Raw genomic sequence first — 24,953 nt, forward strand, 5'->3', positions numbered from 1 at the left:
ATAGTTGAAATTTTAATATTTGTTTGTTTATGTAAAAGGATTATACTTAAAAATAAATATGTTTGTTTAACAATTGTAGTCATTAAATTAGATCTAGAAAATAAATAAATACTTTGAATTATTTAATATTAGTCACTAATCAAAATATATTTTCATTTAATATATTTATCACATTGGATTTTTGGTAGGATTATGATACAAGTAAACTTAATAAGAAACACCCTGAAAAGATATGATATGACCAACAAAGAGTAAAAATACAATTGTCAAATAAAAATAAAAATAAAGAGAGAGAGAAACCATGGGCTAAAAAAAAGATTCTGAGCACGTCTGGGAACCTCTCGCAGGTTTTTGGAATTCGACATCAGGAACAACATTTTGTTCGTTCGGATTTGATTGTGTCATAGCCAGCAGTTCCAAGAGTCTCCGCTAGTTGAACCCCATCTAGAAGACTCCCTGTTTGAGAACTACGAAGCTTCGTAGACTCACAAAATTGCTCCGCTTAGAATGCAAACCTAGTTCACTCGCTGAGTCTCTTTGCATCCATGGCTGAATGGTTATACAAAACGCACTGGGTTTTTGTCTTTCTTTCGGTTTCATTGATAGCAGAAGAGCCTTACCTTTCGTAGTCGTACGTTCAAATCTCCCCTCCTAAAAAAATTGTAGAATTCTTTTTAAATCTAAAGACCATGGAATTAAATTTCCATTCACATCTCAATATGTGTAGTCAGCGTAAATTTGTTCCTAACTTGTAATCTACATGGTCTAGTACGCTCAATCAGCTTGATTCGTGACAACAAATAATCTAACTCCATACAAAACACCCTTCCCACCATAGATATTTCATCCATACTCCCGAAAATATTTTTATAAATTTGAGAGTTCTACATTTTCATCGATATCGATGCTACCTAAAACACTCTCAAGGGTGAACACAAACGTGTTTACACATCACATCGATACAACACGACCGTTAGGAAGAAAGCTCTTCAAACTCCATTTTACGTAAGGTGTACTCTCTCTCAAGTATCAAAAATTCCTGCAAGTTCAAAAAAAAGAAAAACAGATAACAAATGCACAAAGCCAACTTCAGGTACCCGATTCATTATATTATGACAAAGTAAACATTTTTCGAGTTTTCATTCAATTGAGATATACCTCGAACTGTTGCTGGCTGAACAAATGAGCGAACCCAGATTCAGCACTGGCCACGAGTTCAATCAACTTGTCATGGCATTCGGGTTCAACACCCAACTCCATCAGAGCGACAGAAACCTGAAAATAAGATACAATAAAAGCGAGAGTGAGTTTTTTAAAACTGACACAGAAATCAGAAAAGGATGCAGTCCAAATTTTGCGCCGTCAAATTTCTCATTCTCAGGTTTTCATCATACATATGCCAGTGTACTTTCAGGCTTACTGTCCTTGCTCGTTGAGAAGAATGCTTGTAAGCCAAAATAAGAGTGCTGAACAATTCGTTTCTCTTATATTTATTTGATACAAAGGTTAGAAAAGCATAAGTTCCAGACCGATTGAAACTGGATGGTCGGTTTTATGCTAAAAGTAAAACCGACACCATCTGATCAATGTGCCTAATATATATATATATATATATATATAACTTACCCTTTCACCAATAAAGGATACCTACTTACATTTTAATTTGGTCTACTTCTATTTACTGTTTTTATATATAACTAGTTTCTCCCAAACGTATTTTGACTAGTTCACAGGTGGTTCAGCTATAAGAAAGAAGCATTTACCTGCATACATCTGAGAATAACTTCTGGGAGGCAGCACCTACGACAGAGACCTTGCACAATGTATGCTGCCGGGGCTTTTAGTGAACCATCTTCGGTTGAATACCGTGCATCTAAACGCAAAACCTCCAAAGTCACTCCAGCTTGAAAACCGCGAAGCTCACCTACAACACATAAAAGTCATTCTCCAAATCCATATCTCCTCGGATTACAACGATCCCAAGAACCAAATTCATAACCCAACAGAATAGCAACTGGTAAGTAGGATACTGGACCTTCAGGTGGAATGGTACTTCTCACCTTTGAATCCAGCGGCCATAATGCTACTTAGAATGCCACCATCATTGACTTCGTGATGGCCAAGCCCATCACCCGGTGCTGCTAAACAGCGAAGCACAACCTCAATACAGAAACCTTCCCCTGATGCTATGGAGACATTCACCTGCAAATTCGAAGTACATGCAGATTTAAAAAAGCGTCTAATTTTCTTATTCTAACAAGAGATGAGGATATAATGTAATAAAAGAGAAAAAAATTAAAGAATCCTAGAACTTTTTGACAAAAAATGGTAACGAATATTCAACCGAGCACAATAAGGCATCCAGGCCAACCCTGATTTTATTTTCAAGAATTTCTAGAGCTATGACCACATCTTTTTTAATTTGAAAGGGTAGGGGCCCTACTTAGCTATCCAAGGACAAAGTACAATAGGCCAGTGATCTGAAGCAAATCTGGGGCTCGGGATTATCCAAAGCAATGAAACAAAGAATAGAAGAATATAACAAAAAACAGATATATCATTAAAAATATATATATATATAAAAACCACACACATGCATCAAAGGAAAAGATTGTTTTCTGTTCAAGAATGGACAACATATGTCACTTAATTTAAGGTTCAATTTCTTTATAATAGGTAACATTTAAGGAACGTACCACCAGCTGCTGATTTAATATGATCTCTTCGGTTACGGAGGAGTAAAGGGCACTTGTTAGTGTTGTGCACGTGGTGGCTTCAGGGCACAAACATTCTCCAGAAGGTAAACAGAGCATGACAGTGGCATGCAATTCAAGATAAACAGGCTCCATTGACTCGTAGAGGTGATCTTCTGCAAAACCCAACCAAGAAACGTCTTTCCCTACAGAAAGAAATATTATTTGCAGAAAATTTGTGAGCAGTGAAACCTTTGAGTAGCATATCTGGTGTTATTAATTATGAATGGGGAAAATAATAGACAAAGCATACCAAGTAACAACGAAAATGAGGAATCAAGTGTCTCGTTGGCAGCTGCAATGGATCTTTGTTTTTCTTCCAATGAGAGATTGAGGGAAGACGCTTCAATATTCTCCAACTCAATTTTGAGCCAGTTGCGATATGTTGCATCACAGGAGAAATACTCACTCTAATGAAGATAAAATTTCTATTAGATGATAACAAATTAATAATCAAAACAGATACGGTAACAATAACCAACATGTTATAACAGAGGATTGGATGGCATACCCAGTCCTGGAACTCTTTTAAGTTCTCCAGAACACTGTTATCCTCCAATGCACTAAATGTTTCTGAATGCTGCCTCAAAGGCTCAGCAAGAAGACTAAGTAACTTGTGTGCACCATTAGGCATTGATGGGATTCTCCACATGGATATCAGAGCAAACTCTCTGAACAATATATTGCTATAAAACAACAAACGGTTGAAGTTCAAAAGCTGTAGAAAGCAGCAGTATAGGGGAAAAATATGGCATTAACAATAGACGAAATCCAACATGCATAAATCAGCACCACACTGTAGGCATACCGTAATATGATAACCACTCACCGATACACTCAGACAAGTTTACAGTGCTTAATACAGCAAGGTGAAAGAGATCAGTATGGCTTCTTTGCTCCATATAGCGGTATCAATTAACTTCGAACTCAGATGTAACTTCATATGAAATGGGGCATCATGCCAGATTTGTATGAACCAATCAATGTTCATAATTTATCATGATATAGTCAGTGTTCTGAAAAGTGTGCCTAGGAGCTACGCACCACACAAGACACCTCACTTCAAAAGAGAAAGGGGTCATCACAATGCGTGCACCTCAGCAGTTTTTTTTCATTCAAATTAAAATTTTAATTTCTTTTGTAAAAATAAGAAAATAGGCGAAAAGGGCCCTTGTGTCTCCAAACAATTTCCTGAAAAAGCCCTCAGTCTCCTTTTTTTTTCTTGTGTATGCCCGTGCTTTATGCTCTACCATGCCTTGCACTTTAAGCAAACATTCGATGTAGTTACACAGCAAAAACTAACTACTATTATTACCTATGTGCCAATGCTCGGAGAAGAAGTTTGGTGCTAACATCTTTAACATTAGCAATTGTTGAAGGAGGGGTAAAGCAGAGCCACTGGACAACCATAGCTTTCTGAAGACTCTGCAAGCGATGCTGTTCTGCAGCATCTGACAACTTATCAGAACTGCCATTTTTTGTCTCCCGAGATCTTGACAATACACTGTTCAAGTACATCACAAAAACACATAAAAATTATAACTAAATTTAATCATGTGAACTTCGGTCTTGAATTTGCAAGAATTAGCTCGAGTAAATGCAAAAGCACCTCTCAATGATTTCTTCAAAACTGCCTCTTGAATCATCGTTTGGAGAAAATGGTAAATATTCTATAGCAGAGAGAAAGATCTTATACTTGACTTGAACGCTGTGAACAAGCAAAAATAATAGAAATATGTTAACCATGGTAAACGTGTATATAATGCCCTGAGAGGCAAATTCATTCAAAAGGGATAACATATTGATAGCATACAGAACGACATCAAACTCCAACAAAATTCACAAATTCAATTATTGCTACATGCAGTGTGCGAGAATTATGTAGGCATTGCAAGATTATAATTAATTGGAAGACTGGGTTTGAAATATATATATATTTATGCCCAAGAATGCAGCAAGACCAGCTAGTGAAAACAGATTATTAGTTGAAAGTTGATCTACTTATATTTGACGGACGTTTGAAGAAAGAAGAAATTGTTTTGTTTTAAGAAAGAAAAGGTGTTCAAGTATGAATGGTTTTTGTACAATTGTATTATCATTATTAGTTTTTCCCATAGTTCATAGGTAATTTTCTTCTCATAATGATCCAACGGTTACATTATGATGATGCACTCATCGCAATAGTTGCCATTGTCATCCTCATTTTAATCATTGCCATTGTCGTACTTACCGTCATGATTATGCTATTATAATTATTAACGATAATAATATCATTAAACAAGCCTAGCAGCCGTCTCTCTCTCCACACACACATCAGTATTGCTTTTTCAGAATTGGGCCAAACACTTGAGGACCTAGCAAACCTGGATCTCTTCACAGATGATAATGTCAAATAAGGAAACTGGAAATGTAGTTAAATTAGATTATATAGTCGTGCAAAACATTTTGAGACTCAATATTGGCTATATGATTTCTGACATCCAGCAAAAGATTTTTCTTCCTCTTGCTAAGAACATTCTAATTAAAAACCAATTTGATTAGAGTCAAAGAACCACCATTTCCCTCCGTTCAGGTATACCTAAAATCACATAAAGGACCTCTCATCCATATGCCTTGCCGTGTAACATGCAGAAAATTGGAAAATAAAAACTATTCAACTGTAAGGATTTCAATCACCTGCTGTTGAGCCGAAGTTCCATCATGTGCACAAAGAGGTCAATGCATCGGTGGCTTGCTAACTGAGAAGCATATACACCAACCAGCTCCTCATGTTGCATCGAGAAGAGAAACATAGCATACCTGAAATCCACAGTAAATTATCTACTTGCACAATATTATATCTCTCTCACGTACCCTATCAACCCAAGTGAATATCAGGAGCCTAGTTAGAGACAAAAAGGCCTTTACTATTGCTTCACGAGAATGATGGGATGCCTAGATGCCCCCAGAATTAACTAGAATCAAAACAATAGGGTGATTACTAGAATATTTAGGAGCAGTAGCCCAACAGCAAATGTGAAAACAAAATTTGTCTCACATCCATAATCTCTCTAGTCTCCTTTTACCTAAAAATTCTATGGTGTCAGTCATCTAAACAAGAGCAATCTCTTTACCTACATGTGTAAAATAAGATCGCCAACATTCATGATCTTCTCTCTGAAGATATCCTTCATTTCTTCTGCAAGTAAATATCGAAGCACGAGCACCAAATGAGCACCAAACCGAATCATCTGGGGATCTCCATGAGGCCTAACAAAATCCAATGTGCTTATAGTTCAATCATCCATGAGGACATAAAGTAAATCAACCTGTTATTTTATTTCTGCTTCGTGTTTAAATTTCTAGTAACAAATATGTTTGAAATGCTAGTATGACACCAAAGAGAAAAATTCATTGACAAATCAACTATTACAGAAAGGACCGTTTCATCCTCGTGTATATTTGAAGAGCATTATTTTTCCCCTCCCCCAAAAAAAGAAGGTTCAGGATTGAGTCATCCAATGAGCTAGCAGAAATTTAAGTGTAGAGTTTGAGTTACAAGCAATATAATCATCTAAGCAAAACATGATGGAGAATGATGGAGTTGCCCCCTTCTAGGATTAGGCTCAAGCTAGCCTTATTCTGTTCACATAAATTGGATAAAGGTGCAAAACTTTATATCAGACTCAAAATATGGAGTCATTCCAACCATTGCAAACCATCAGCGAATCCCACCAACGAAGATTGGATAAAAGCTAGGAATTTACAGTTGAATTTATGGAACGGACACTCCTTTATGTTGCTTGGAGGTGTGTAGTATAGTGTTTTTATATTTGTTCTTGGAATATGTTAGATAAGTCTTTTTTAGTTATGAGCCTTTCATGAAATAATTGGAAGAATATTGTGTACTCAATCGGTCTTCTGTAGGCTATTTGCCTATTCATTTCATTCATTCGTTTATTATAAAAATAAATAAAAATATCAGATGGCAATGAATGACATTCTAAAGACCCTTCAATTAGTACAAGTAGAACTTGACTTTTCTTAATTACAAAAAATGGGTAACCCTTGCATTGATCATAACAAAAACACAGAGAAAATCTTTAAAATGCAGAAATTCATTTACTATACACACTATTATCTCTATAAAAATATATATATATAATATATATATGTTTAGTTTCTCTCGCGCCTGCAAAAACTAATATTCTGCCATTACAGACCAATTTATCAAAAGCTAAAAATTTTCTAGTTAATAATAAATATGCAACATAGAGAATGGGGGCGAATATAACCATGTCTCAAACATAGACATTTATCTAATAAAGACATTGCATAACCTGAAAACATCTTGATCATCTTCTGAAGGTGCTATCCATGACCAGATTAGGTCCAAGAGACGAGGAATGTCTCCAAGCATTAAGATCATCTGGAAAAGATGTTATAAAATGTTAAGATGGAATATTTCTTTTAAAATAAACATTACCCTACAGAAGGGTAACTAAAAGATCTTCACTATGTTTCATGTGAAAATCATAATGGGATGAGAAAGATCTGAGAGAAAAGACAACAGAATCATATTCTTTCATGTAAAATTATAAATAAATAAACAGAAATAGATGTTATCTGCATCAACCGATAATTTATAGTTCAAAAATAAACATAGGATAAATGGACATGTGACTATTTGATAGTAGTAGGCTGCTAATAGATTTCACTTACGTACAAAGGGAAGTACGTGACTCTATCCCTCTACCATCTTCAAGTAGAAGCACAAATCGTCTTATAATACATAGTCAGAATAGAATACCTAATGAAATTAACCAGCAATCACAATAGAACAGTTTGAACAAGTTTTCTCTTCCCCATATACTTCCTCTTCTATTGGACATTGGTTTGGTTGCAACATTTAACACGTAAAATCTCAAGTATAAAATCATTTTGTTCATTCCAATTGAATCAAGAATACCTGAATTTGCCGCTGCTGCTCTTTGCATCCACGGTTTACATTTTCATGCACCATGTCACTGAATCAGGAAAATGAATAGACCTTACATTTTGAACATCACGGTAATCACATTTAGTTTACATCATACTGTATTCATACCCTGAATGGAGTTTTTGAAGAAGGGAAGAAATCTGGCGTGGTTGCTGGCTTAGTACTGGAAGTGGCCAACTTTCTGGTCCATCGGGAACCTGAAAGGTTCTATCACTCTGTCCTGGACTTCCATCTACAGTGTCCATAATGCTTTTGGAAAGACCAATCTTCCCTTGTTGTGAACGAGTGAGTTCAAGATCTACTTGAACATCCAGCCATGACTTTGCCATTGCCCAGCATGCCGACTGCATGCAAATGGGAAGTCTCAGAGCATTAAAAAAATTAAAAGCAAACTGATATCATCGAAAGTCATTACAAAGATTCTTGGGAGAACTTTTTTCCACAATACTCGGTTCCATCATCCATGAATACAAGAATAAGATTATAGAGTTTATACTTAATTGTGAGATCAACCAAACACAGAGAGAAGACAAATATTCAAACACAAAACATTAGCCAACATTAATAAATCAATTAACAATACCAAGATAATAAAAAGTAAAACGAACAATGAGTCTCATCAGCATCCCAGTTTACACCACTCATAACTCAATTACCAGTTCTATCTGTATGCATCACAAATGGATGGGTCGCAGAAATTTTAGTTAAAGATTCTAAAAATTGCAGGGATTACTGTGACAAGCATACCTCCCAATCTGAGCATATGGGAAGCACACGCCTCAAATTTCCGCATTGAGCAGCATATACAGCAGCCTCATACTTCCCACCATCTACTTCTGCAATTTTCTTCAACAATATCATAGGGTATAAGTAGAAGCAAGTAATAGTAGAAATTTAAAGAAAAAAATAAATATATAGAACAACATAGAAAACATCCTCTATTTGTTGCCCATCCTCCAACGAGTAACAGCAAAATCGTTATTGAGCTAATCAGAAGTATTCAATTATGATCATAGATATTTACCAACAACCATTAAAAAGAGTTTGGAAATGAAATATTGCATAAATAATTACACAAGCACCTTCAAAACAGTAAATAAAACCTACTGCTTCTTCGAATAACTATAATTACCTCAGATGCACAATAAGAAGCCCATTTCCAAAGACGCCATTGGTGGCCCATGCCACTTTCTAGCTCAATTGCTTGTAGAGTTCTGTTCTTTCCATTCCTTACTAAGGCATCAATGGACGGAAAGTGTTCCAATCCACCAAAAGGGCACAAAGTTGCAGCTCTCCACGGCTGCCAAAATGTTGTTTGATGTATTACAGAATGAAACAAGATAAACCGGAGCATTGGGAGCAAACTCATAGCTCTCAGAAACTTATTTACCTGTCCTGCTGATCGGCATAGATCACATGCTTCTTTCACTCTACCAGCCTTTATAAGAGTCCACGCATCTTCTAAAAGAGATTCATCTTGTTTCTGTTGAGAAAAAACATCAAGTACATTCTAAATTAAAGCTGCTCATATGCGCTTATTTTTCTTTCTATGTTTGTCAATAATTCTCATATCAATTATAAAAAAAAGGTCCAAATCACACTCACACATGTGCCAAACTACACGTCCAATTAATGCATGGATTACAAATTACATGAGATATGGTGTTAAAAGGAAAAACGAAACATTACAAGGCCCCAAAAGCTCTTTAAATATGATTCAATAAGAGATGGTTTTTTTCTTTTATATTATTCAAAGCCCAATTTTGCACGATAAAATCATACTTTGTCATCCGGAAGTTGATGAGCATGCTCACGTGTTGGAGCATCAAAATCCAAGTGATGAATAGCATTTGTGTCAGAGGTTCCTTTCTTGAGAGACCGCTGAGTATTATGCCAAACTCCAGAACTGGGAAGATAAGTACCAACATGAGATCCACGAATCTGTAAAAACACATTCAAAATTCCAAAATAAAAATAATATAAATTAAAAAAAAAAGGCTAACCCCTAATAGAACCTTTTTTCAAGCTGTATCTCAGACACTTTATTGCCTGATTGCTATAAAGCTTCAAAAACTAACGGTTATAACTTTATTGAGTCTGCTTAACAATTTTAAAAATAATAATACCTATCATGTTAGCGACAGTTATAACTATCAATCTGTTACCTGACAGCTAGAATAAAATACCGTCATTCTAATTGGAGCAGGAGACATAATTAAATACAACATTAATTTTGAAATATATCACAAACGTACTACAAAACATGGCTTATGGTTAGTACATTCTCAAGTAAAGCTGTTAAAAAAACTCATCACCTTGCTTTCCAAATCGAGTGCTTTAGAGGCTAAACTTTCCAGCCACTCAACAATTCGAAGAGATAATTGAGCTGTATGGTCTTCTGTGACAAACTGGCAGGCCTCCAAGTGCGATGTCGGGGGAAGCTGCCACAAATTGGTAGTTTCATTTTAAGCACTTCAACTTAAGTATATGTTGCAAATGCAGTAAAAATTGCATATTTTTATTTGGAAGAGAAGGGGGGGAATACATAACCACAATTAGATCTTTGGGCATTTCTTTCGTTGCTGCAAGAACAAAATACCAATATTAGTCCCAAGACTAAATAATAAAATATTTTCAACAATAAACACCAGCATATATATTATACATATCTAGGTGGATGGGTGTGGGTGAGTGGGGGTGTTAATCTCATCCAATTCAATGAAGTACAGAAAGGGCAGATAAGAAATCCACCATGCTATCCGAAATGATCAAAGAAGGCATGCCAATTGGCAGCAATTAGAGGGGACAGAAGAAATCATCCAAAGAACACAAGAAAGAAGCTTTAGAAGCATATCAGGTAAAACATAGTTATTATCAAGATCAAGATTCAAGACACTGCAGAAACTCATGGTCCATGGGTGTGGTAACAGTCATCATCTTTCTAAATGAGCCAGCTCAACATCCAAATAGAATGGCGCTTCAGGGGAAAAATTTAATAACGGAAATTTAAAATACATGTAGCAAGGTTTACAGCTATACATTAACTATTTAACATATTTATTGGCATTTAAACAAAACGATTGAACCAGTGTCCATAAAATATAGATGAAACATTAAACGCATATTTCTACGCAAATACAAAATATGACTGTTCAAAAAGTTTGAAGAAAGAGATATTTCCTTTCCCATAAAGGTACCACAAGAGCGACCAAGAAGCAGCTTCATCTATGAGAAACTGAGCCTTCTGCCTCATCAATTTGTCTTCAATAAAGCGGTGCTGAATATTGGAACCATACCTAGCACAGAAAACAACGAATAGTCAAAATCACAGTCAAAATATGCCCAGCAAAGGGATAAGATGCTTAAAGAATCAGTAACAATCAACAATTAGGTCAAGTTTTCAGCACGCACAAATTTACTTGCATGACCAACCATCATATAGAAAGAACAACCTCTTCTTATGTTTATACAGTTGGTGGTTTATTCTCCTAAGGTCATTCATTGCCTATGGTCGTATTAATACCCACGACCTTATTCAAAAGAGGCTTCTTTTTAGATACGAATCCCTAGGATGGTGCCTATATGTAAAAGAGACTCAGGATCCTGAGGTCATTTCTTCAACACTTGCTCCTTTGCAAGAAATGTAAGGATTTTCTTACTGCACAGTTTGAAGTGGCAGATGGCTCTCCCCCTCAACATCAAATCAACGACCTTCTTTCCTCATTTCTTGAAGGTCATCCTTTTGAAAGGGTTAGGAAGATCTTATGGCTTCAATTTGGGAGAGTTTTGGTTGAGAGAAACAATAGTCTTCGACAACAAAGGGAAGTCTCCGGTTGTTGTTCATCAGATTGTTTTATCTTGTATCTTCCGACCTTTAACACAGCTTTTGGTTGTTCTCTTTGTAATTTGTTTCCCTCCTTTTGGGAGTTTGTTTCTCTTGAACATTGTATTTTCTTTTCATTATTTGAATGAGAAGTTTGTATCCTGATTTTTTTTTTAAAAAAAGAAAGTCTTTGGGGTTTTAATAATTATAGTACTTCTTCTAGTTCTTGTTTAAATTCTCTTTATGTAATTTGGAAGATTTTTTTTCCTTGCGTTTTGACTTTCCTCCCCTTCTTTTATAATGCCATATGATGAATGAAATTGTTTCTTACCAAAAAATAAATAAAAATTAATAATAATAATAATAATAATAATAATAGAGGTTAAAATTCAAAGAGAAAAACTATAAAAGACAATAAAGTGATCCACACAGCTATTTGAGAAAACCAAAAACTAGATACCTATAAAATAATCCTAATGAGAACCATAGAGGGGAAATTACCTTATCGACTCTGAAACATTACGACAAGAACTCTCAAATCTTAGTATCAAGTCTGGGATAGACATCAATCCTGACAACAAATTTGTGTGAATAACACATAAAGTCTACATTTTTCCAAACAAAAAGTCCATGCCCAAAGAGAGGAAAAAGATAAAGAAAAAGGAACATATTGGATACAATTAGAACCTTGAAGTGAAGAATCCAGTAGAGATGCAAAAAAAGTATAAGTTGTATCTCCACTATTAGACAATGGGTCATTCTCGTGCTTGTAAGCCTTTAGTGAGTAGCGAACTGAATCCGGACCAAGAGATGCTTCTGAAATTTCCTGGCTATCAATTGATAATCTTCTTTTAGAGGCAGAACTTCCCTTCAATGGTGTCGCTTCCAGATGGTCAGCATCAAGGCTTTCGGCCTCTTGTTTAAAATTTTCAAGAAGCAGTGCAGCATTTGTTGGACTATGGAAACTCTGTCCGTCATATAGAATCCTAGACTCACTGAATGTTGAAGATGAAACTTCCTTGTGAGGCGATATGTTTGAAGGCCTTTTCCTGCACAAGCTTCATGCTAAGTGGTGGCATCGCATAGAAAGATATAAATTCAACAAATATTAGTAAGGAAGCTATTTAATAATATACTAAAGTATTTTTGGTGACAAACCCAACTTTCATTAAGGACAAATATGAAGGTTTTCCTGTTGTATACCAACTAAGAGGATGTACTAGAAGTTTTTCCAAGTAGATAAACACAGCAACCTGGCCATCCTTGACAAATCATTTTATATGGTTGATACAAAAAGAACATATCAATTTCACAGTACGCTAGGAACATATCCAAAGACGAGCCAAATATAAGAATCCATTTTCGCTATAAGGACTACCGATGAAAAGGGCATTTGAACAAAACAAACACCACATAGTTTGCTTTCACAACTTCATCTCAAAAGATAGGTCAAAGAAATCACGACGGGTGTCAGCAATGATGACTTAAGCACGAGTCCGAACAAAAAAAAGTAGAAAATGTTTATGGTGAGCAGTTAAAGGCCGAAGAACAGCATTGAGAATTGAAATTCCTGAAACGAAAAGAAATTGAGAGAAAGCAAACAACCCACCTGTATCGACGAAATTGCTGTCTGATGCTGAGATCTTCGGGGTCAAAGTAGGTGGGGGAGGCCTCCATTTCTTCGTCCATGTCGTTGAAAGCACTGAGGTTTAAGGCTTAAGCTGATCCAAGGGAGCGGAGATAGCAGCCAGCAGGCAAGGGAAGCGCGGGAGTATACTCTTCCGTTTACTCTTTACTAAGTAAATAAAACCCTCACCAACATTGCGCGCCCATGTGCCGTGCCAAAAATTTATATAAAACACCGAATATTTTAATATTTAAAAGAAAACCACATAAATTAATAATAATTCACTAAATTAATGACCGATCTCACCTCATAACTTTTAATGACCGATCTCACCTCATAACTTTCAATCTCTCAGCACTACATGTTATACTAAAAAATGCTCATCATTTCTTAGAGGCTAAATTACTTCGAAAAGATATTGATATTCCTTTTTAGGAATGAAAAAATATTATATTTGAAAACTTTTATAATTTTTGAAATAACTTTTTATAACTTTTATCCCCATCCATGTATCGGGAGCTTCTTCCAACCAAACACCCTCCAATTCCTCTTCCAGAGCAAACCTACCAACGACATGGGCAACTCGATTTCCTTCTATTCAACATCAAGTGAAAGAAACTTTCGAGTTCGACATTTTAAAATTTTCTTTTACGATCATCCCTACAGTTACAGATTCATAACTGAAAATGCGAGTAGATTCTTAAGTTGTGAAACTCAGCACCAATTGATTGAAGGACTGATGATGTTAAATCATTGATTAACACATAAATATAAAATCATATTATCATGTACAATTATCTTTTTGAAAAATTACCAGTTTATAACTTTATAATTTATACCCTAACTTCCAAAAGTATCCATTAAAGTCCTAAACTAATCCTAAGGTAAAATACTAAGTTGAAATTAAAAAATTACAAATAATAAAAACAATTGTTTTGATTGTACAAACACCAACCTTTTATTATTTGCACAAAATACGATTTAAATTTTCCTCATCACCAATGTTGATAATCAGTTCCGTATGTTTTCTTTGTTTTTGGGCGCAACAAGAATTGTATTCCCAATAACCAGCAAACATTGACAAAGAAGAAGAAAAAAGAAAAAACTAAAATACCAAACAGTACCCAACCATAGACTCCTAAATAACATCACAGCATTCTCTCATAGACACCAGGAATCCTCATATATCCCCTACTATAAATTCAGATACTCGGTACACAAATGGCATTCCATAAAACACACAGCTCTCAGGCTGTGGAAAAGCAAAATAAAAATAAAAAAGATCATACTAAGGCTCAGAAAACTCTCCACAGGAAAATGAAAAAAAAAAAAAAAAAGGTGAGATCTCTCAAACAAACGAACCACTCCATTTTGTATACATCTCTCTCTGCCTTACTGGTAATACATCAGCTGCTGCTGGGCTGCGGCCACATTCTGGAAACCACCATCATATATAGCCTGACTTGAGCCCGCAGCACCCATCCCCATTGCTGCCTGCTTTAGAGGGTGTGGTATTTGAGGGTGCATAAGGGCATGCACACCGCCCATTTTGCTCATTGCCAGTTGCCGCTCGTAAGCTAAAAGGTCGGTCGCCAAGAGTCCTGGGATAGGTGCTGCTGCAGGGGGAGGAAGTGGGTTGGAGATGGTACCGGGTGGAGTCGGCTTGCTTCCCCAACAGCACTGCAACCAGAGAAACAGAAAAAACCAGACATGAGTTAAAAATCAGTTCCAAAGAACAATTCTGAAAGGCTATATATAAATATACCTTTTTTCAAGACCGATGAGAATTCCAACCTGCTTATGTACATCTCAACTAATATTCCGAGACAAATGTTTAATTCTCTACCACACTTAGTTGTAAAACTTAAATCTAAGATCTACCACCTTGATTTGAACTCATTCCATTCCCCTAGCCCTTTACTTTTTTCATTAGCCTCTAATGATCATTAGACCAACCATTCCATTCCCCTAGTCCCTTTACTTTTTTCATAAGCCTCTAATGATCTAAGACCAACCACGGTGGCTAAATATATGATTTAGTCTCAATGCTTGAGTGTTTTTTCATTGACCTTACATTTTATTTTTTAAAATTATATTTTTCTGCTTGTGAATGTTAAGATTGACCAAAAGGATAAACTTATATATGACATAATAGTGGGTGACTTCGTAGGAAACTAGAAGAATTAGAACACCCAATAGGAAAAAGTTTCTAATGCTTCCAAATGTATAAGTTAGCCTATGACTTTCCTTCCATTGAATCGTTTAATTCCTCTAAGCTTTTGCCTAACTCGCTGAATATATGACATGTAATTTTATCATCAACCAACTTTAAACATTCACCTATAATTAAAAAATGTTTAGAACACAAGAGTTTTTTAAAGAATTAAAGAATGCATTAAAAAAATATCCCCATCACCATAACAATATATTTAGCCAATTCTGAACCATTAGGTGATGCTATGTGCTCAGCGATGAAATAAAACAAGACAAATAAAGAATAAATTAATCTTGCTCATACGAGTGTACAAGACTGCATTGGCAACGGAACTACTGTATGATATAAGCCAAAGTCTTGTAAAGAATGAAAGCATTTCTCTAGGAATAAAAATAGGAACTTTGTTAGCCAGCAGACAATCAAACCTTGATTTGTTTGCCACAAAGAAATGACTGCGTATTTCCCATCTGAATAGCCAAAGCTGCCTCGGAATGAGTACTGTATCTAACAAATCCAAACCCTTTATCACGCTGGATGCGAACCTCCTCAATCACACCAGCCCCAAGAGCATGGAAGTGGCGATGAAGATCAACCTGGGTGACCTGCATAAAAAAGGAGTAAAAAAATACTCAAGATCTTAGTTTTAGATCGAATTAAATAGTCAAGATGTTAGTTGTCAGAATAACTAAAAACTCCTAAGTATCACGGACATCAGACAACCAAGTAAACACTGTTGGATTATCCTTCAAGACGTTATTCTCATCCATAAATAATGTCATCACTCCTGCCCAAAAAATAATCTCGAACAAAGAAGATATGCAACAAAAAACAAAAAGTTCTTTATTGAGGGGTTGATGTTTAGGGCTTCCTGCTGGAGCCATGATTTCCATCATGTAATCACTTCCAATATCTTGCCCAAATAATTTGCAAACAAATTGCCCTTCCAGAACAGTTAGGAACAACAGGAACCCAATTTTATATTGCAACCTCAACTTGCGCATAGAGCTAGTTTACAAATAATTGGAATGACTCAGAAAAGTTCAAAGGCGAATCAGTGCAGCTGTGTATTAGCGTCATGCTATGTACTAAATTTGCCAAGTTTTTTTCATGTCATTTGATAAATCAAAACATTTAAAATAAATAATGTAGATAAAGATTAAGTAACTTGCCTCTGGAGCAAGATTGCCAACGTAAACAGTAGTGTATTGAGGATTGTTCTCTGGGGCATCACTATTTACAGTCTCTTTACCATCTTCTGCAATGTCAAAATCCATGCAAGTATTGTCAACAGTTTACAGGATCCACAGGGTAAACAAAATGACAAAAGCGAAACATTCTAAACTTCTGATTCTAATCAAAAAACTACGGACCTGTTTGGTTGGAAATTCGGATTCTGTTTTTTGTTTTCAAATTCACTAAATCAGATGTATTCAGTGAGTAAGCATTTGGCAGAATTTGGGAGATTCATTCTTTAAAACTGTTTTCAGATTCCGTGATCCAAATAGTAGAAATTCTAAAAACAACCTTTTTAGGTTTTTAGTGCTTTCATATTCATAATTTGAAAATTTTAAGATGCGATCAAAACTTTGATAAATATATGACAAACTCATTTTATGTTTGTTAAAATCAAAACATGTAGAATATAACGTATTCTAAATTATATAACCTTGTAAAATAATAATTATTCAAAATTAATAAAAAATGTTAATAAATTAATTAATATAACTTTAGATTAAACTAAATATTTAGTTTGTAACTATACAAATATATTACTACACACACCTTGAATAATTTTTTAAATTGAGATTCAATTACCAAAATCTACTACCAAACACATAAAAACAAAGAATACAACTCTGGTTTTCATTGAATCTTTGGTTTACCAACCAAACTCACCCTAAAGCATCATTAGCAATGAAATGAACCCTCACCAGATGACCCATTTGTAAGTTCTGCAATGCTTTTAACATCTGAGCTCTGCTTGTCTTCATTGGTTCCAGCACCTTTTGTTGCCCAGTTGCAACGAATCTGTCTATTTCCAAGCCACTTACCTGAAGAAGAAGATCATGTGTGATCAGAAATAGGGCCCAAATATGGTCAAAAGACCTTTTCAATTTCACAATTTAAAGATGACACTTTTTGTTTTTTTATATCCGTGAGTGTCCACACACCTTGACTATTCTCACGGGTCAAAAAAAAGAGACACTTCTTAATTTCAATGTTGTTATAGATATTTGAAAACAATATATAACACAATTAAATGAAGAGACCTTCGAGCTTCTTTTCCCTTTTGACCGTTATCTAATTAGTCTACCAAAATACAAGCATCAAGATACTACTAAGTCAATAATTTAAAAATGGTCAGGGACAAATAAGTCCTTACCGGTCAGGTCATTGATTGCACTTTGAGCATCCTGGAAAAGGAGCATAATTTTGTAAATAAGAGAGAAATATCAAGTAAATAGATTCTGAATAGAAGCACTTCCAAACCTGTTGAGTGCGAAAAGAGACAAACCCAAATCCCCGGGAACGCCCAGTCTTCTGATCCCACATAACTCTAGCATCACTGAAATCAGTAACACAAACTATTGGATGATGCAGATTAAGATTTGTAATAAGTATAAATCAAATTATGCTTTAAAGCAGTTAAATATAGCAAACTTGTTTATTTCACAAGTAAAAATTAAATGCATAATTCACAACTAACAAACAAATAAAAAATAGTTTCTAGGAGCTGACGCTTACGAACAGCTTTGGTAAACAGAGAAGCATGCAAACAATGTAGCATCAGTAACTTCAGGACTCAGATCACCCACAAAAATGTTAAAATGACCTGCGCACAAAAAATGCAGGGAATTAGAAGGCATTGATTAAACAGTTTCAACTCAGCCATTGATCCAAAACAAATCCAAACCTGATGTATCCTCCCTCTGACCACTAGCATAAGCCCAATTTACTTTGATAGGCTGCCCAAACCTGCAAAGCACATATTAAGACAAAAGACAGAAGTTCAAAAGTGGCAAATGAGACATTATGTTTTATACTTACAAATGCCTCCCATTAAGTGAGAAAATAGCCATAGCAGCCGATCTGCGATCAAAATAGTGAATAAATCCATAGGATGACTGCATAAAGCAGTGGCAACAAGGATGTTAATAGACATGAAGGAAACAGTAGACCTTGAAACTATCAGTAATTTAAACAATTAGACACTCAGTTATACGGGAAAAAAAAAAGGAAGAGCTATAACAAAGGTTTTCTAGACTTCTAAAGACCAACCTTCTCCTTTCTGACAAGCTTGCAGCTTTCAACAGGGCCTGTACTCCCAAAAACCTCTTGAAGAAGTGGTTCTGTTACCTGTGAATGTATATTCCCCACATACCTGCATTTCCTCAAAATTAAAGAAACTAAAAGTTTTAAAAAGGAAGAGAAAACAAAGAAAAATACAAAAGATACATAAGTAACCAACCTCAGTTATCAAAATAGTATATGTATGTATAAAAATACAAAAACATCTAAAATCTTAGTTTAGGAGACATAATTCTAAAGCATAAACTCAGAAAATTGAGTAATTGTGGTGAAGTACCAAAATCTTAAGATTAATACACTGAAATTATGATAACTTGAACATTATCTGTCATATAGAGACATGAGAACTGCACAAGAACATAAGCTTGCACAATGCAAATAATAAAAAAGAAGAAAAAAAGTTAAGAAGATTAAATATCTAGAAAAACACTCACACGCTACGACAAGTACTTGGATCAAAACCAGGCGGCAAATTTCCACTTGGAACAGGTTCAAGCTGCAGAATGGAAACATAAAAATACATAAAAAGGACAATAAGTAGAATAGTAGATTGATTAGTTGAATAGAAAATGCATCTTTATGAAATGTTGATATATAAAATGGATGCAGTCATACAGGTCAAATGAAATCTTAAAACCAGATGAAGAGGTGAACCTTAATGATATTTCAATCAGTACATCAGAGAGATAGAGACCACAGTAGAAAAGAAAAAAATGAGACGCAAAGATCAGCAACCAATCACTCGATATTTCTTAAGCCACATGAAAATGTAAGCTGGTAAAGACACTGCTGGGATGGTAGAAGTCAACTGCCCTCAACTAGGTTGATGTGTGAGGTATAAAAAATAACAAAGTCTACCTGAACCCCAGAGCAGATTCAGAAATAGAAACTTAAAACTGAAAAAAAAAAATCGTGCACCAACAGCATACCCGCCGAAGGGATAATTAAAGACTCAAAGGTGAACCACTGCATGGAACATCATACCATCATTAATGGCCCTTAAGCATCTAAGGAGTCATTTGGTAACGTAAATGTTTATTGTTTCGGCAAGAAGAAACCATAAACAATTACTAAAAGAAAGGAAACAAGAAACAATAAATTTTGCCCTAGATTTCCAGATACCCAAAACTAACAAGAAAGCCCAATATGAATATCCATCGCAAACATGAAACTATGTTTCTACAATTACCCAGAACTTATCAGCATCCAATTAACAAAACACCGCCGCGAAATAATGCACCAAATCGGTCATAACTTTACAAGCACATCTCAGGGATCGACAACCAAACCCCATAACCACAAAGACGATAAAGAACGAAACAGAACGTGTAGATCATAAGAATGTGAACAAAATACAAAACAAAACAAAACAAAGAAGAAGAACTCGAACCTGAGGGGGAGCTAATAGACCAGGGTGGTAAAGAGACTGTTGCTGAAGCAAAGCTTGCTGCATCAAAGCTTGTTGCTGTTGCTGCTTCAATCTCTGATGTTGCATTCTCTTTTTCCTCGATTAATTTTCCGTCAAAGAGAACGAAAAATTTTACCGGGAAGATGAGGGGTTAGGGTTAAGAGTCGAACAAAGGCGAGAAAAATTAGAGAGGGAGAAGGCCTTTCGGGGTTGGGGGGAAATCAATTAGTGGTTCTAACTTAGAACCAACTTATAAAATGCCGTTTCGGGCCCGGGCGAAGATAGGGTTACCAACCCGTTACGCACCGGTACGAGACAGCCAATCCAAGCTTGACGAATACACCCTATCATCAAATCGGTTGGCCCGTTTCCCAGCTCACCTCACGAAAGTCTGTGACAGTTCCTTTTCCGATTTAAACCTGTATTTACATTACGACAAATATCGAAATATTTATAAAACTAGTCTAAATTCTACCGTCCCACATTATCTTTATTTTTTTAATTTTAAATTAAAATGGTTCATTTTTTTATTCATTTTAATAACAAATTTGAAAGAAAACGTAAAATTTAGTAGTTGAAAAATGCTATATTTATAAAAATTTTAAAAGAACAATAAATCTGTAAAATTTTTGTGTAGGTGAGTTATTTAAGACCATCTTTGTTTCGTTTAATTTCAGTGGCTAATTGAGAAAAATCGCTACAATTTATATGGTATTTTGGGTGAATATTCCCACCCAAAAAATAAAAAGTAAAAATTTCCAAATCAATCAATATTTTTATTAATGGTTGGGTTTTAGTCGATTTCATTATTTATTTATTTATATATAATAGATAGAATTTCATTAAATCTATATCTGTATCTATAATATATTAAAAATATGGATGTGGAAGAAACTTTTTTGGACGAAATTATCCTTCATATTTTATCAAATACTATATATGTCCTTATTGGGTGTGGGTTGCCGGCAACTAAAATTAATTACTTTTGTTTTGATTTTTTTTTACTTGTGTTCAATGTTAGATGCTATTAAGATTAATCAAACCTATTTAATTTATTTATCTTTTGAAATTTTATGAAAATTCATTTGATTTTTGTATTTAAAATATATTAGAATATGAAAAGTTTTCATATTTAATAATGTTTAATTATTGAATATTGAAAATCTCTAGAATCTAAAAAATTTTACAACCTCCCGTTTCTTTTACAACTATAGAAGATCTCTCTTCCATCTATTTCCAACTTAATTTGAGGTTTTTTTTTTCTTTCTTCTTCTACTTTTTTTTGCTTGTTATTATTTTTACGTGTCGTATCACGATTTCGTTTCTCTATGACGATTTCTTAATTAGTGCAGTAGATAACATCCATATTTTTTAGAGCAGAGTTGTTTAGCAATCAAATATTTATATATACAAATTATTTAGTAGTGAATATCATTCATCATATTTATATATTAAAATTTTTGTTTATTGAAGATTTTAGTATAGAATATCAATAATCCAAATTTTAAAAAAAATGAAATTAGTTTTTTTTTTTTAACCAGATAAACTTATCAATGTTCATCCTTCAAAATATTTACTTCTAAAATTTATAATTTATAATTTATCACTTATAGCAATTAAATAAATTTTAAAATAAAACTTTGAAACTAATAATTTAAGTACATTCATGAAATTAACATTGAAAATAATGTGAAAATTTTGAATATAAATTTTATAATTTATTCTTAAAATTAATTTTAAAATCTAGAATTTTATCTTTAATTATAATTAATAATTGAACCTAATGTTTAAAGAAGTAAAAATGTAAAAATATATTGAAATTAATAATGAGATGAATTATAAATTTGCCATTATCAAATAAATCTATCTATATTATTTATCAGAGAATATTTACTTTTAAAATTTATTTGATTTTTCACTTTTAATAAAGTCACAATTTTTTTAAATTTACAACTTTATCTCTAATTATAGTTATTAATAGATTTTGAAACATTACAATATTTTAATAGTTAAATAATGTTTATAAAAGTAAAAATATAAAAACTATATTGAAAGTAATAATGGGATGAATCGTAAAATTGTTATCACAAAATAAAGATATCAATGTTCTTCATTCAAAACATTGACTTATACCATTTATGGTTTTTCATTATATTTTTACTTTTATTAATAATTCAACAAATTTTAAATCAAAGTCCAAATACACTATGAAACCAAATTAAATGAATGTTAAAAGTCTAAGTATAAAATTTTTGTCAATTTATTTCTAAAATTTATGATTTTATCCTTCATCATAGATTATAATATATATTTAAAAAAAATAGATCATAACATTATTGAACTATTGAAATACTGTAATTTTTTAAAAATATATTAAAACTGATTATTTCATAAAAGTGAAATGATAAAATGGGAAGACTATGAATATAAAATTTTTGCCAATTTATTACTAAAATAAATTATTTGTCTTTAATTATAATATATATAGAAAAATGTTGTCTATTTTTAAAATCCTTTACAGCAAAATTATATTTAAAAATAATTTAAAAATTTATCCCTTATCTTTAATTATAATTATTAAGAATGAAATTTTAAAAATTTTATAATTTTAATAGTTTTGTAACTTCATCTTTTATGACTATATCAAGAGCTCTCCATTCTCTTTCTAAACAAGAGAATATAAAAAAAAAAAAGTTCTCTCATCTATTTTTCTACCCACAAAATTTTTGCATAACCTCCTAATTTTGTTTTTTTCTTTTATCTTTTCATTCCCTTCAAAGAGCACAAGAGAATAAATTTTTTAGTACAAGAGAATAAATATATATAGTTTTTAATTGTAAAGTAATGTTGTCTAGCAATTATATAATATTGTATTTTAATAAATAATTATTAGTTTGATCTTAAACAATAACGAGAGACAAATCTGCTTCGAAAAAAAATAGTCTCGAATATAAATAATATTCACTTAAATTAAATAAATTAAGTTGCAATTAAGTTAGAAAAGCACGTATTAATATAGTCGCCAAAAATTCAACAAAATCTCATTGATGGTCTTTGCTCCTCTTTATTCGATTTTATCTTTTATTATTATTATTATTTTTTTTTTCATACAAAGGTGAATATCTCAAATATCCACATCTCACAGTGCCATGCAGATTAAATGTCGATGTGAAAAATGTGCCCTCGTGTCATATGATGATTCGTATTTTGTATATTGAAAAAATTGTAGCATAAATTGTTTTAAAAAAATGTACGATTTAATAAAAATGGTAAATAAATACTGATAGTGTCCATTGAATTAGATTTCTAATTCACCCCAGTACAACAAATACTAATCCCCAATTTTGTTCGGAAAAACGATAATAGGATTTTAAACATAATGTTGAACGTGCAATTAATCTATAAGTCAATAAAATACAATACTCTCTCCTAAGTCAACAAGCAAACACCTTGTAAAGTAATTATAAGCATCCAAATCTTAGAAGTGCTCGAGTTATGCATTCGAGTTTCAATCAAAACAATCTCTCCAAAGCGTAAGATTCATATTTAGCATTAATTAGTGATTAAAAGATAAAAGGCATTACGCAAATAAATGCACATATAGATTAAGAACAAATCAATCCAAGCAATAATCAATTAACAAACTCATAATCCAGCGGCTACATCAATCCCTATATAAGAAATTTAGCTACTCATGTTCGTGAAAACACAGTAAGATTCCAATGAGAAGTTTATCATCAAACTAGACAAGCTAAGGGAAATGATAAAAATTAAATTTGTTGTGTCAATTACCCGTCCATAACCCAATCTCCACAATCTTGAGCCTTGAAAAACGGTATCCTTGCCCTCCAAGCTTGAATTCTCGAACCGATCCTCTCAAATTCCGAAATCTCCCATTGAAAATTGTCCAAAAATTCTTGTGATGGCGGCTAACTCATTTATACTATTGGAGCAGTGTTGAGACGTAGCACCATAAATAAGCCAGGAGTTCCAAACAGAGCGTTTAGATGCTCCAGTTTGGCTTGCGCATAGAACCTCCGTGTTCGGAGCGTTGAAACGCTACCCACTCGGGTCTCGTGGCTTGACTGCTTCCTTATGGCGTTGAGACGCAGCGTCTCAATTGTGCTATCGGGATTTTGGTTCCAACTAGCGCTGAAATGTCTTCTTTTCTTTCCTGGACTATGATTTTCTCTTACTTTGATCCAACTGCGTTTTACTCTCTCTCAATTATTCAATCATGCAAGATACAATTTATGTGCATACATGGGGCAGTGTAAAAAATGTACTAGTCTTTGTCAGTAAGATAGTACTCAACATTGGACTATGTTCGTTTTGGCCATCAAATATTCAAATTCATAGTATGTGTACACATATCTCAATAGTAATTGACATATATCTCCAACCAAATTCGCTTTGACAAATGGTATTCAAAGTTACGTTGGCAAGTCATATATTTAATATATACAAATAGTCTTTAAAAACATTTCTTAACATGTATAGATTCTAAAAGTTACTTTTATTTGTTCACACGTACTTTTGAAGACATTCAAGCCACGTGGGCCACTCATTAATGACTAACGAGGACGAACAAAATACAAGTAGCCAAAATGTTCATCCAAATCCACCACACATGCACCATGCTCACTTATTTCTATCATATCCACCCAAAAAAGCAAATAATAATTGTAAATTTAAAATTGCAAGATTGCTCTCTAGACTTTTAAATTTGTAAAGTTCCTAAATTTTAAAGTTTAAATCCAAATGTATTAGACATCTTTTTAATTCATCGACAAATTAGACATTAAATTGATTGAAAGGTAAATATATATATATATATATA

General features: G+C 33.7%; 2 protein-coding genes across 3 annotated transcripts; both read right to left on the bottom strand.

The window, feature by feature from the left end:
- Positions 1 to 207: 207 nt before the first annotated feature.
- Positions 208 to 13,387, bottom strand: LOC111015847 (nuclear pore complex protein). Of its 2 annotated transcripts, XM_022291022.2 has the most exons (24): positions 13,164 to 13,386; positions 12,242 to 12,603; positions 12,056 to 12,125; positions 10,912 to 11,027; positions 10,282 to 10,313; positions 10,047 to 10,172; positions 9,514 to 9,672; positions 9,122 to 9,214; positions 8,864 to 9,031; positions 8,479 to 8,577; positions 7,840 to 8,075; positions 7,702 to 7,759; positions 7,073 to 7,161; positions 5,871 to 6,002; positions 5,430 to 5,552; positions 4,363 to 4,461; positions 4,069 to 4,257; positions 3,265 to 3,439; positions 3,007 to 3,163; positions 2,697 to 2,899; positions 2,061 to 2,202; positions 1,764 to 1,924; positions 1,159 to 1,275; positions 208 to 1,039 (listed from the first exon to the last, which is right to left on the bottom strand). In XM_022291022.2, exons 1-24 carry the CDS (start codon positions 13,241 to 13,243, stop codon positions 974 to 976), a joined length of 3,252 nt encoding a protein of 1,083 aa, XP_022146714.1. In that variant the 5' UTR covers positions 13,244 to 13,386; the 3' UTR covers positions 208 to 973. The 2 variants fall into 2 exon arrangements, with proteins under 2 accessions (XP_022146714.1, XP_087973650.1); XM_088117524.1 differs by lacking the exons at positions 208 to 1,039; positions 1,159 to 1,275 and having other exon boundaries at positions 1,785 to 1,924; positions 2,036 to 2,202; positions 13,164 to 13,387.
- Positions 13,388 to 14,314: 927 nt separating this feature from the next.
- Positions 14,315 to 20,348, bottom strand: LOC111017217 (oligouridylate-binding protein 1B). Its single transcript, XM_022292904.2, has 12 exons — positions 20,096 to 20,348; positions 19,140 to 19,201; positions 18,676 to 18,778; positions 18,445 to 18,521; positions 18,311 to 18,372; positions 18,142 to 18,229; positions 17,887 to 17,962; positions 17,780 to 17,810; positions 17,328 to 17,447; positions 16,566 to 16,651; positions 15,822 to 15,998; positions 14,315 to 14,861 (listed from the first exon to the last, which is right to left on the bottom strand). The coding sequence occupies exons 1-12, from the start codon at positions 20,198 to 20,200 to the stop codon at positions 14,574 to 14,576; spliced, it is 1,275 nt and encodes a 424-aa protein (XP_022148596.1). The 5' UTR covers positions 20,201 to 20,348; the 3' UTR covers positions 14,315 to 14,573.
- Positions 20,349 to 24,953: the final 4,605 nt, after the last annotated feature.

The sequence above is a fragment of the Momordica charantia genome (genome assembly GCF_013281855.1).
Source record: "Momordica charantia cultivar OHB3-1 chromosome 9 unlocalized genomic scaffold, Mcharantia_2.0 BLBB01000009.1, whole genome shotgun sequence".
Classification (NCBI taxonomy): Eukaryota; Viridiplantae; Streptophyta; class Magnoliopsida; order Cucurbitales; family Cucurbitaceae; genus Momordica; species Momordica charantia.

Coding starts and splice junctions, on each gene's coding strand:
- LOC111017217 (XM_022292904.2), bottom strand. CDS start 20,200: ATGCAACATCAGAGATTGAAGCAGCAACAGCAACAAGCTTTGATGCAG. Junction 18,779..19,139: donor CCAAGTACTTGTCGTAGCGT/GTGAGTGTTTTT, acceptor GAGGAAATGCAG/GTATGTGGGGAATATACATT. Junction 17,448..17,779: donor TGCAATCAATGACCTGACCG/GTAAGGACTTAT, acceptor CTTCTTCTTCAG/GTAAGTGGCTTGGAAATAGA.
- LOC111015847 (XM_022291022.2), bottom strand. CDS start 13,243: ATGGACGAAGAAATGGAGGCCTCCCCCACCTACTTTGACCCCGAAGAT. Junction 8,076..8,478: donor CCATATGCTCAGATTGGGAG/GTATGCTTGTCA, acceptor ATTTGCATGCAG/TCGGCATGCTGGGCAATGGC. Junction 6,003..7,072: donor GATGATCAAGATGTTTTCAG/GTTATGCAATGT, acceptor GGATTTTGTTAG/GCCTCATGGAGATCCCCAGA.